Source organism: Vanacampus margaritifer, chromosome 16, assembly GCF_051991255.1.
Source record: "Vanacampus margaritifer isolate UIUO_Vmar chromosome 16, RoL_Vmar_1.0, whole genome shotgun sequence".
Taxonomy (NCBI): domain Eukaryota; kingdom Metazoa; phylum Chordata; class Actinopteri; order Syngnathiformes; family Syngnathidae; genus Vanacampus; species Vanacampus margaritifer.
The window spans coordinates 732,247-745,328 of record NC_135447.1 but is presented as its reverse complement, the minus strand read 5'-3'; the positions used below and the strand labels follow the sequence as shown (position 1 = coordinate 745,328).

General features: G+C 39.8%; 1 protein-coding gene across 3 annotated transcripts in view; it reads left to right on the top strand.

Annotated features, from left to right (window-relative positions):
* dclk1a (doublecortin-like kinase 1a) overlaps window positions 1–13,082 on the top strand; it is a 30,936-nt gene that overhangs the window by 11,485 nt on the left and 6,369 nt on the right. Inside the window, exons 1-4 of one of the 3 annotated variants that reach the window (XM_077547320.1) lie at window positions 2,753–2,919; window positions 4,965–5,062; window positions 12,049–12,133; window positions 12,227–12,399. In XM_077547320.1, the coding sequence (XP_077403446.1) occupies window positions 2,904–2,919; window positions 4,965–5,062; window positions 12,049–12,133; window positions 12,227–12,399 (372 nt within the window). In that variant the 5' untranslated portion in view covers window positions 2,753–2,903. Of the gene's footprint in view, window positions 1–2,752; window positions 2,920–4,964; window positions 5,063–5,355; window positions 8,410–12,048; window positions 12,134–12,226; window positions 12,400–13,082 lie in introns of those variants that run through there. The other 2 variants (XM_077547319.1, XM_077547321.1) reach the window with 2 other exon arrangements.

Sequence of the window (13,082 nt, the reverse complement as noted above, 5' to 3'; positions counted from 1 at the left end):
TATTACTATTGGTGGTTGCACTTCCTGTTATGTTGCTTTTTGTTTGGCGGCTCATTAGCATGGGAACAGCGTGAACAAACCACTGCGGGGGGCATATTGTGTGTGCGTGCGTGAGTGTGTGTGTGTCATCATGCATAATTCGCATTTAAATGATATCCAGAGGGGAAGAAAAAGGCAAACGGGGAATGAAGGTTGCCTGCTGACTCAATCCTGCAGCTGCGGAAAGTCGCAAGCATGAAAAGTGCATCATGGGTAGCGATGGACGCGTTTGTAAGCCAATTGTTCTCTTGGCGGCGCCCGCCGCAGCTTGCGCGACAGGCACTCGGCACGCCAAAGCGCCCGTCTGCAGCGCCGACGTCCTCGCCGTATCGTTGTGTCTGGGTTGAGGCGAGATGCTTTGGAGAGGGGGGGGGGGGGGGGGGAAAGGTTACGGGAGTGAGTCATAACACCATCTGATGTGGCTGGCAGCTCAGGGAAGCTAACAAGAACGTGTGTGCGCAAGAGACGGATTCTCGTTTTCACCTACTTGTGAGGTTCATTGAGTGATAAAGGACGAAACGGTGTCCACTGTGGGTGCCCATGAAGGGATTAAAACAAGATTGTGTGTGTGTGTGTGTGGAGTCTTTCCATGTGTGTGTAGTAAAACAAGACCGTTTGTGTGTGTGTACATTCAAATTCAATTGAGTGAGTCACAAGCAGGGCTGGACTGGCCATCTGATATACGGGGCAGATGCCCGGTGGGCCGCCCTCTTTTGGAGCCGATGCAGTGCTTTTTAATGATTGTTTTTACCTACAATTTAGATGGGCTAGTGACTATATCCATTTTTAATATAGACAGCAAACTGAACCAATATCAGTGTCAGAACTATGTGTTAGGCAGGGGCGGTCAGGAGTCGGGCCCAAGGTCGGGCCTAGATCAAATGCCAGGGCCAATTTTTTTTTGGTGCCAGTCCTGGTCACAAGTGATGCTGAAGGGTAAAGGAAGGCATCATGTCCACTGCGTGTGCCCATAACGGGAGTAAAACAAAATTGTGTGTGTGTGTGTGGTCTTGTTTTTGTTACATAGTGGAGCCAACATTTCAGAATTTCACAGAGTTGTGGGGCCCACCTGTCCATGTGGGGCCATTTTGTTGGGCCCCACAAGTTTAGACCTCTTTTTGAGGGTCAAGACTTGGTTTTAGAGTTTAGGTCTGAATTGGGTTATGGTTGAGGTTAGGGTAAGGAATAGGGGTAGGCAATCATTTTTGAGGGTTGGGGTTAGGGGGAGGGGCTAGGAAAGGCATTATGTCAATGAGATGGCCCCACATAGATAGTAAAACAAGATTGTGTGTCTGTGTGTGTGTGTGTGTGTGTGAGAGTGTGTGTGTGTGTGTGAGGTCTTGTTTTTGTTACATAGTGGGGCCAACATTTCGGATTTCACAGAGTTGTGGGGCCCACCCGTCCATGTTTAGACCTCTTTTTGAGGGTCAAGACTTGGTTTTAGACTTGGGGTTAGGGGGAGGGGCTAGCAAATGCATTATGTCAATTAGATTGCCCCACAAAGATAGTAAAACAAACTTGTGTGTGTGTGTGCGTGCCTTTGTCTTTGCGACATTGTGTGTTTTTCCAGGTTTAACTACCATTGTGGGGACCGACTTGAAATTTTGGTTCAGACCTCTTTTTGAGGGTCAAGACTTGGTTTTAGAGTTTGGAAAGGAATTTCATACTGGATAGATGCGTGCACGTGTCAGCCTGGTCCATGGTCGCCACGGCAACACATAGCCACAAAACAACAGCACATCCATATATGTCAATAACTTCCTGGCCCATCGCTTGAGTCACTTCTGGGAAAAACCTTCCTCCTCACCATCCTCATCCTCATCATGATGTTGTTCTCGGAACTGTTGTTGACCGTTTTGTCCGTGTGCTACTAATCTCTTCAAATATGACAAATACGTCATTCTTTGGAGCTGCTTTTCGATCAAGCTCCTGTTTGTCTGTTTTGCTCGTAGTCTCAACTCGGTACATCCAGTCCAACATTCATGTGGACAACAAAAACATTCATGTAACAACATAAAAAAAAATAAAAATTTTGGTGCTCCATGTCATTCTACTCCAGTGCTCCAGGGGGCAGTGATATGTTTACTTGAACCTTGCATTGCTGTTTAACTACAGCCACAAATAATATACTCGTGTTTGGTTGATTTTTATAATTAACGCTGACATTATTGTCAGTATGGCATTTTTGTGACAAAATTGGCTGTAGTTACATTAGGGTTGTTTCACATTAAATTGGGTTTCAAGTTTGGGTTTTGAGGCAGTAAGGTTTCAACTGAAAGTTTCAATTAGGGTTTAAAATCAGATTGTGCATTTCAAAGCTGAGTTAGGGTTTCAAGCCAGGGTAACAATTTTAAGCACCAAGATTTCAAATTCCGGTTGTGCTTTCAAACCAGCGTTAGGGTTTCATATCATTTATTAAGCACATATATTTGCATGTAAACGACGTTTCATGATCAATTATTAAATTGGCCACTCAACTATGCTATGACATCATCGCTTGCAAACTTCCTGCCCTCTGATTGGTCCATTAGGCTCTCTTGCTCGACATTCGTTGTTACAAATGTAGACTTAATTCACGTTGGCCGTGTCGGATTGTCATCCTTCCTTCCATCCTCCCTCCCTCGCTCCCAGCCGGATGCGTCTCTCTCTCTCTCTCTCTCTCTCTCTCTCTCTCTCTCTCTCTCTCTCTCTCTCTCTCTCTCTCTCTCTCTCTCTCTCTCTCTCTCTCTCGCTCCCCCTCCCTCCCTGTTTGTGCACGTCAGTATAGTACAGCACAGCCGCCGTCTTCCCATTCAACACTTTAGTAGCCAGGCAGCTGCTCCTCTTCCTCCTCGTCCACTCGCACCGTGCTCTCCATCTTCATCATGCCGGGGGAGGAAGGTAGGGCAGCCTACATACGTGTGCGTGTGCGTGTGCGCGTGTGTGTTTGTGAGAAGGTTCTGCCGCCGATCTGCGACGATTTGGTCGATGAAGTCACTCAGACGTGTTGTGTAACGTCGTGTGCGTGTGCGCGTGTGCGTGCGTGTGTGCGTGGCTGGGTTTCTTCAATGGAGTCGCTTATTATGTTGTCATATGAAGAAGAAGTGTGTGTTGTGTTGTGTTGTGTAAGATCTATTTCTGTGGATGGCCGCCGGTGAATTATGCACACAAAGTTGTGTTGCTCGCAGCGAGGGGAAAAAACAGGACACATCAAAAGAATATGATTAGAATCGTGTGCGTGTGTGGAATATTGTGTGTGTGTGCGTGTGCGTGCGCATTACTTATATACACACAATAGATAGATAGATAACAAGACGGAGATTGAAACAAGGGTGAGGTTTTCCTATGAGGTTTTCATGACTGTGTTAGGGTTTCAAATCAGGGTTTGTGTTTCCGTCCTGGAGATGTAATTAATGTCGTGTTGGGCTTTCAATTTCGGGTTGCAAGACAGGGTTAGGGGTGCGGTTTAAAAGATTAGGTTAGGGTTTGCAATTAGGGTTTCAAATAAGGTTTCAAGTTTGTTTTCAGTGAGTGCTTCAAGACTATGTTAGGGTTTGTTAAAAAAAAAAAAAAGTGTTTTAAGGCTGGTTAGGGTTTAATGTCTGGATTAGGGTTTTAAGACTTGGTCAGTGTTTCAAACAAAGGTTCATATTTAAAATCAGGATGGGTTTGGCTAAATGCCAAGGTCAGGTTTAAAAAAAAAAAAGAGGTTTTAAGGCTTGGTTAGGGTTTTAAATGAATGGTTCCACATTAGGTTAGGTTTTCAAATCAGGGCTAGGGTGTTAAATTAGGGTGCGGGAATTTGGGTCATAGTTTGGAGGCCTGGGTTTGGCCGTCAAACATGAGTTAGGGTTTGAAGGTAGTTTCAAAATCGGGATTACGGTTTGAAGTAAGATATCATTTTAGAATATCTATATCGGATCGATTGATTTACTGGAGGCAAAACTGAAAGGAAAATTGCCCCAAGGACTGAAGACGTTTGCAGCAGACGATCGCTCGATTGAAAAAGACGTCTCAAGACTTCCGATTTTGATTTCTTCTTGGAGAGTTTTGCCGTCTATGAAACCGGCAGACGCTGCTTGGCTTTAATCGACGCCGCCGCCCGCCTTTAATGAGGTCGCCGTGCTGCAGGTCACGCGGGCTCCTCGCATGAGCATTATGGGATGGATCATGCGACTGGGAAGGAATATTAATCAAATAGATAACGGAGGCGTAATATAATCATCGGTGCTAATATTGACAATATTGCTCATTTGAAAAGTTTGAATAAAATGGCTGATAAGCTAAAATGACTGGCAAGGGTTAGGGTTTGAAATGAAGTTTTCAAGTTTTGGTTAGGCTTCCCTGCCAGGGTTTGATTTTTTAAATTAGGTTTTCAAATCAGGGTTTCAAATTAGGGCAATTTAGGGTTTCCTGTCATGGTTTGGGTTTCCAAGTTAGGGTTTCAAGCATGATCTTAGTTTTTTCAAATTGGGGTTTCAAACGAGGGTTACGGTTTCAAATAAGGCCTTAAAGTCTGGGTTGGGATTTCAAATGAGAGTTTCAAACAAGTGTTTGAGTTTCAAATGAGGGTTTAAAGACAGGAGTGCAGTTTCAAATATGTGACGAGGTCGCAAATAACAGATTAAAGCCTTGGTTTGTTTTTCAAAAAAAAAGGACAGGTTTTCAAATTAGGGTTTCAAGCAATCCAAAAATGGTTCGGGTTTCAATTTAGTGCACTTTGGAGTTTCCTACCAAGGTTTGGGTTTCAAACGAGGGTTAAGCTTCCATTATAGGTTCCTAACCAGGTTTAGGCTTTCAAACCTGGATTCTCATTTGGAAAGATAGAAAGAAGGGTTATGATTTCGGACCAGGATTAAGGTTGGAAGTACTCAAAAAGGCTCTTTGCTATTTGACACGCGTCCCCCTGACGCACTCTTGCTCCATTTTCTCGACTTTCCCTCCAGTGAACGGGACGCCGGCCAGTCAGCTGTCCACGCCCCAGACGGCAAAGTCGCCCAGCCCGTCCCCAACCAGCCCGGCCAGTCTCAGCCAACAGCGGCGGGTAAGGAGCGCACTGGCTCGCACCTTAACAGATAAAACACTTCATGCTAATGCTAACACATAACGGGAAACTCCTATCGAACCCTATACCAGTGCACACAGTCATAGATTCTTTATCCTCAATCCTAAATTATGATATTTTATTTTTGTGGCAGACCACATACAGTAAATGCTTTTTCAATAGATAACAGAATGTACAATGAAGTTGTGCGGCGCTTCATACGACAAACTAAGATCATCATTTGGGTGAAAATGGCTGTTGTCGTGTGACTAAACGACGCTCTATGTTGACAGGAAACGGACAAAGACGAGCATAGGCCGACTACATCTTAGAACGACATCACAGCACATCCATCAATATTCTTTCTTTTCTTTTTGGTAGTCAGTGTTTCCACCAGGGCTCTTTACTAGCTAGAATTTGCACTTGTGCTAATTTGTGCAATATGTCATGTCAAGGCCTCGGTCTTGTGTGTGTGTGTGTGTTTTTGGCTCTGTTTTTTATTTATTTGTGCAAAACATGCGTCCTGTATATGTTGTTTCGCGTTGCATATGTAGCGAAAGGCTAAACAGGAAGTAGTCAATAATGGCGAAAAAATTAAGACAGGAGAGAGGCAGAGAATAGGTCCGAATTTAGTGTGGTGATTGATTTATGGCCCCAGATTATAAATAATATATAACTGCACTTTTGTATATTTTTATAAACATGCGGTCGTAAAATCGACCTATATAGCGATTTGGTGCATACAGTAGCCCGAAACGGAATCACAATTAAACTACTAGTCTTTGATTTTTGACACCAAGAACTCATAAAATCGAGATGTAGCGCGGTAGCGCATACCACTTATGTCAAAAGGTTTGATGATGATCTTTAGCCCCGGATTGTTTATGACATCCCAATGCAACCACAACCCTTGGAAATCTTTTTTTTTTTTTTTATAATTAATTTTTAATAAAACATTTTAATTATTATTTTTTTTATTTAATAATAAAATAAAATTTAAATTAATAAATAAAATAAAAATTATAATTGTTAAATTTTAATTAAAAAAATAAAAAATAAAAATAGGAGGGTAGCATATACCGTTTCTATGAAAATGATCTTGGTGATTGATTTATGGCCCAAGATTGATTTATGGCACCTAATTAAACCATAATAGGTCATAAAATACAGACGTGCAAATGTTGAAAACACTTCATAGATCAAGTCATGCAATCTATAGAGGTACAAAATAGCACACTAAATGGAGCGCGGAATTGATTTATGGCCCCTAATTAATATGCAGTGAGGCACCTACAAAACACATGAATCACTTTGATCTTTTGAGAACAAGGAAGTCCTGCAATCTACGCCATTGATACACTTCCACTTTGATGTTCTCAATCGCGTCATTAGCTTGTAGCATCTTAACGCTAAATGTAGCGTGTCCCAAGTGTACGCCTGAGCTGCAGAGCTCAGCGTCGAGGGTCCATTTGTCGGCGCCGTCTGCGACACAGCGGCATTATCTCTTGGCCGCAGCCTGCCGAGCTTACCGACATGTCAGTCTCTGCTCCTGCTTCCGAATCTCATTCCCACTTCTGTGAAGGCGATTAGCTTCTCAGGAAGACGCCATTCTGATCAGATGACGGCATCTCTACTCTGCTGTTGGCAAGTCGGGAAAAAAAAAAAATCCGTTTTAGGTCTGAAATGTCCAATTTCCAGTTTTCAAGAATACACCATAAATTGAACATCCGCTCATGTTTTGGTTCCCGCTCCTCCGAGATGAAGCACAAGCTAAGGAGATTTAATACATGAACGGTTTCACCTGACGTTTATGACCTCCCGTTCTCAAAATTAAAAGCATCCATTGATTTATGTCCCTCACACAAAACTAAAAAGGATTGTACACTAAATTTGGGGGATCTTTGAAGTTTTTATTGCCACAAATTAAATCAAATCCAGTTCATCTAAAAAAAATAAAATAAAAACATTTTTACCTTCTGTTGTGAACATATTGAAATTTTAGAGTCGTTTTTGGTACTCCCCTAAAGCCCATAAAAGAACTGTCAAAAAGGAACGTGGTCTGGACTTTTGGATCTTTGACAGTTTTATTGCCTATTTACACTCTTAATAGTGTCATAAATCTATCACCAAACCACAGAAGTTGATTTATGACATCTATAAGCGTACAAAAAATATAAATCAATGTACACTGTTCTTTTGGATCTTTGACAGCTTTATTGCCTGTTTTATACTTTATTGGTGTCATAAATCCATCACCGCACCACACAAGTGTCGAATAGTTTGAATGGTTCGTTGCACTCTCATTGAATCTATCAAGGAATGAAGGAAAGTCGCGCTGGATTTTATGGCCTCCTAAAGATTCGATGTATGGGTTTGTTGGTATGTCATCTATCAGAGGTCATAAACCAATGACCAATATTCTGTTTTGACTGATTTACGGCAAGCACTTGAGGCAAAAAACTGTAAAATTGTCCAATATCAAATGTTAGAATGGAAAGATTTAAGATGGAAGATTTATGACCTCCTAGCCAAAGGTGAAATGGTAGAATGAGTTATGACACGCCCCTAAAACCGTAAAGGAATATATGTACGTTATCATGTTGTCAAAAGATCAATGATTAATTGATTAAATCCATAAATCCTAAATAAATGCCATAAATCAAATCAAAGTGCCATAAATCAACCACCACAAGCAGGATTCTCACTCATCTGTCAATCAATAGTGAACATTTATTATGGATTTACTTGTTACAATCACTTATTAGCTGTGTGCCTAACGAAGCACATGAAGACGTAGTCCTCGTTTTGTGTCGCTTTTTTTTCCTCCCCGCACGCACGCGATCATAGATAACATCACCAATGCAGCGGCCATTTGCACGCCGTCATGTTTTATACATGCGAGGCTCAAGTGACCCATTTTTATGAATCGACGCCGCCTCGCCTACTCCCTGCGACGCTCGGGCATCTCATCGACATTCCGAGCGGATTTGCGAGCGTCGCTGCGAGGTCGCCTGGCGTCTGCTCGCTCCATTAAGTGCGAAAAAACACGGCCGGCGGTCGTAAGTCACGGGAACGAGCCGCGGTTCGCTGCCCGTCCTCACCATATTGTGTGCGCTGACGCCATGACTCACCTTTTATTTTGCGGGTGTGAGAGTGTGTGCGTTTGTCATAATATTGTGTCAATGCGCGTTTGCGGAAGGTCATGAAATGACAAATCATATTTGCATGTTGAAACATGTCATCGACATTTTTTCTTTCTGTTTGGTTGTATTTGTTCATGTTTTAATTTCCATGTGGGTTCCATTTCCATTTGTGTGTTGTCATTAAATTGTCATCTCATTTACACACGTTTGTTGTTTTGTGTGTTTCATTTCATGTGTTTTTATTTTTTCACATTCTGCATGTTTAAATGTGTGTATTTATTAGAGGTGTCAAAATTGAATTGCGTTAATTTGGAGTTCATTTAAAGTTCCTTTAATGACACAAATTTTTTAAACGCGCTTTTAATGACCGCCCCTTACTTGGAAAGCCTGTGTTGGGGAATTCCCGTCGCAACACAGCACGTCAAAATTTAGCAGTAATAAATGTAACAATAATTTATATATTTGTGGGGACTGTCAAGTTGCATTTTATTATTTTAAAAATGTGCAGAACTTCACAAGTTACTTCATGTTAAAGATTAGATAGCGTTTAAGCTGTCACCGACGTCTTACAAATGCAATGATGCCATCTAGTGGCAGAAAATTTACCACAACACAAATTATTATCACGCTTACTTTTTACAGTGCAGTTCATCCTTTTAATTTTAACTCAATTTTATGAATTATGGATGAAATTTCTGTGTCACTGACTAAAAGATGCAGCCGTATTTCTATTAGTTTAGCATTTTTTTCCACTTTGATGTTAACAAGAGTATGAAAACTTAGGAATTTTTTTTTATTGAATGTTTTATTGTATATTTAGAACAGATATAAAATTGGCAATTAATCGCGAGTTAACTATTGAAGTCAAGTGATTAATTTCTATTACAATTTTTAATCGCCTGACACCCCTAATATATACATATATATATATACAGTGAGAATACCCGCACAACATGGCCAACGTGATCAAACACAAAAACATATTTTGGACTCAACATGGCGCATCCTCACGGTTGGGTGGCCTGAATCTTTCTCCGTGTTATCCCTTGGCGTTGGCGTGTTTTTTTTTGTTTTGTTTTTCTCTCTCGGCGTCCAGCTGTCAGGGATCAGCGACGTAATCCCGTCGACAGCGTTGATCTTTTCCGACGAGAGCGCGATGGGATTTCTTTGCCGTCTAGACGGCAGAAAGTCATCAAATCACCTCCTGCGCAAACAAAGCGCACTTTATTGCTTATATCTTTTTCTGTGCCGGGCTTATTACTTTTCTTGTTGTTTGGCTGGCAAAACAAAGAGCAATAACATTTGAAAGATGTTTACTAATAAAAGTGGAGAAAAAGGAAAGTAGTGATTGATTATGGCACCCCCAGTTTAACTCATTAACTGCCATTGACGGCTATAAACGTCAAAAATGTATTTGAACAATTTCTAATTAGTTTAACATTTTTTTCCACTTTTGTTGAAAATCTAGATTTTTTTTATTGTACATTTAGTTTTGTACGTACAATTTGTGATTAATCGCGAGTTAACTAGTGAAGACATCGATTTATTACAATTAAAAACTTTAATCGCCTGACGCCCTGAATTTCTTTCTTCTTTTTTTTTTCTGCCGTTGTCGGCTATAAACGTCAAAATTTCATTTGAACTATTTCTATTAATTTAACATTTTTTCCACTTTTGTTAACGAGAGTATGAAAACCTAGAATGTTTTTATTGTACATTTAGAACCGATATAATTTGTGATTAATCGTGAGTTAACTAGTGAAGTCATGCGATTAATTACAATTAAAAACATTTAATCGCCTCTTCACCCAAATTTTTAATAATTTTTTTAAATGAATTTATGGCAGTGAATGAGTTAATAGTAAAAAAAATTATGAAAGAAAAAAAAAACATTTATTAATTTTTTTTAAATTTATTTGTTTTTTAAAAAAAAGGAGAGCAATGATGATGTCAAATCGAATGAACAATACTGAGCTCTCCTGAGAAAAAAAAAAAAGTAAAAAAAATGATGTAAATGTTTTTTTATTTTATTTTTATTTTTAACTTCCGACGACCTTTGTTCTTTTTGATCATATGTTTTTTTATTGCTTACTTTGATCTTATCTTCTTTTTTCTTTTCTCTTTTGCCAACATTTGTTTTTAATCTTATGGTCCTTTACGTCCACGTTTACCTTTTGATGTTATCGCCATTTGCGACCACGTTCAGATCTTATTGTCTTTTTTTTTAACATAGTTTTCCTTTGAGCCGATCATTTTACCTTTGATCTTATCATTTTTTTGATCAAGTTTACCTTTGATCTTATCGTCATTTTTGATCACGTCAAGGTTTAATCTAATAATTGTCTACTGTTTACCTTTGAAGTTATGTAAAATATCTTCTGGTCATTTTGATCACATATACCTTTGTTTGATCACGTTGACCTATTTTTAACACATTACATTTTCCTATTCCTATCATTATGAATTGGATTGGATTTTGCTCACTCGCTTACGTAAATGTTTGACCGTCCTCTCGAAAGCGCCGCTTTTTAAGGTCAACAATATCAGCACTTCCTGTTTTCATTCAGTGTGACAACAGCCAGACATGTCCCGCCTTTTACCGCAGACAAACATCTCTCAAAAAGAGACAAGCCCCGAGCACCCGAGCCCCCCCGTACCCCCCCCCCCCCCACCACCACACACTTGCCCCTTTCACATCCATCCCCCCCCCCCCCATCCAGGCGGCAGGAAACGGCCATATTCAGGCTTCTCGTCAGCAGTTTCCATGGCAACAGTGTTTGTGGCAGGAAGAGAGCGGCTGCATGTGCGATGAGGCCACAAGAGAGATGAGGATGAGAGAAGGAAAAGAAGAAGAGCGGCTTTTACGCTGATTGGCCCACAAAAAAAAAAAGAAGAAGAAGAAAAAAAAAAGAGCTTACATAAGACAAAGAAGCATCCAGGACATTTTTATTCCCAGTCGGTCGGAAAAAGATGACGACCTCAACCATTTACGTAATTGCATAATAGTAAAGAGATGTCTTAAAACATCTACTGTACGTCATCTATATCATTTTAATTGAATTGATAAGTGATTAAATTAACTTCTGACTACGTGTAATTCTTACACATTTGATTTGGGTATTGATGTACAGTACATATAAAACGTACTTTAAGTCTGACCAAAGATGACAACATCAACCAATTATGTAATATCATAGTAGTAGTAAATGTCTAAAATAATAATAATAAGCGCAAAACCTGAAAGCCGGACACTGGGTTTGAAATTATATTTATTTGTTTAGTAGATCATAATAAAAACTTAAGTCAAATTTATTTAAAAAATTGATCAGAATTTGAAATGATTTCAAATTTAAAAAATACAATAATATTAATGTATTTAACTTCAAAAAAACAGAAAAAATGATTAAAATGGAATGCAAGTGAAGAATATTTAATTGTAATGTAAAAAAAAGAAAAGAAAAAAAGAAGCTAATAGGCAACAGTGTGAGATCTGGAGAAAAAAAAAACACCTTCGCACATAATGACATAAAAATGAATGCGTTCTGTGAGCATAAGCGTGTATGGGTCTGTCCCACCTGGCACACCAAAACATATCGTCTTGTTGCCATGGAGACGGCCTCAACTGGCCTAATCAGGAACACGAAGCACAGCAGAATGAAAGGGTGAGCGAAATAAGAGGGACTCGTGCGTCTGGCAGCGTCAACATTCGGGGGAGGAGTCCAAAAGGACGGTTGTTTTTTGTGACAGGCCGACAATAATTCTAAAATCATGAGTCAAACATTGAGATGCCAATTGGCCAATCGTTACAGCTTTACTTACTTAATGGTCTGATTTCATCCGCAGGGTTCTCAAGGCTCCTCCTCCTCGTCCTCGCTGTCTTCCACTCAAGGGTCCAGCCCGTTGAACAGCGACGGAGCTGTGACCGATGGTGAGGACCAGCTTTTCATCAACCCCAAAAAAGTCTCATCAACTACTTGAACTGGTTTTATTTTAATTGAACTCTCACGCTTCCGTCCCGCAGAGGAAGTTGCGGTGGACGAGGTTCCGGCCGTCCCGGCCTACATATCGGAGCGCTACAAGGTGGGCCGCATGCTGGGCGACGGCAACTTCGCGGTGGTCCACGAGTGCGCGGAGCACTCCACGGGACGCCATTACGCGCTCAAGATCATCAACAAGGGCAAATGCAGAGGAAAGGTCGGATGCTGCTCGCAACTTGCTTGATCTTTTTTTTGTCTTTTGTAGTTTGTCATTTTTTACTGAAGCGCATTGCATTCACTTGGGAGGGGAAATTCTGAGTTTTTTTGTGTAATGTTTATTTATTTGTATTTTTTTTTTGCTCTTTTTTTATGTTTCTTCTGATTTACCCCCAAAAATTCTGTCATAAAAAATATTCAGAAAAACGGGAAGGGTGGAAATATAAAAAAAAAAAAAAAAAAAAAAAACAGGAGGAAAAAGTACTCAGAAAACAATTATTACATAATAATAATAATGTAATAACAAATATTCATAAAATTTTTAGAAAAATGAAAAAAAATATTCTGATTAAAAAGAATTATACTCAAATTATTATTTTTTTATATAAATATTTCCATGTTTTATGATTACCCCCCCTGTTTTTCTGAGTAATTTTTCTTCATGTTTTTCTGAATATTTTTCCCCGCTTTTCATCTTTTTTTTTTTTATAACAGAAAGAAATATGCAGTAAAACAGGAAAAAAATATTCAGAAAAACTGAACATTTTTAAAATTACACAAAAAAACAAAGATCCCCACAAAAATTTGCCTGAAAAACAAGAGGTTTGGGGGGTTTTTTTCAAGTGAATGCAGTACGCTTTTAGAAAAACAGAAACAAAAATATTCTGGAATTTTTTTTTTTTT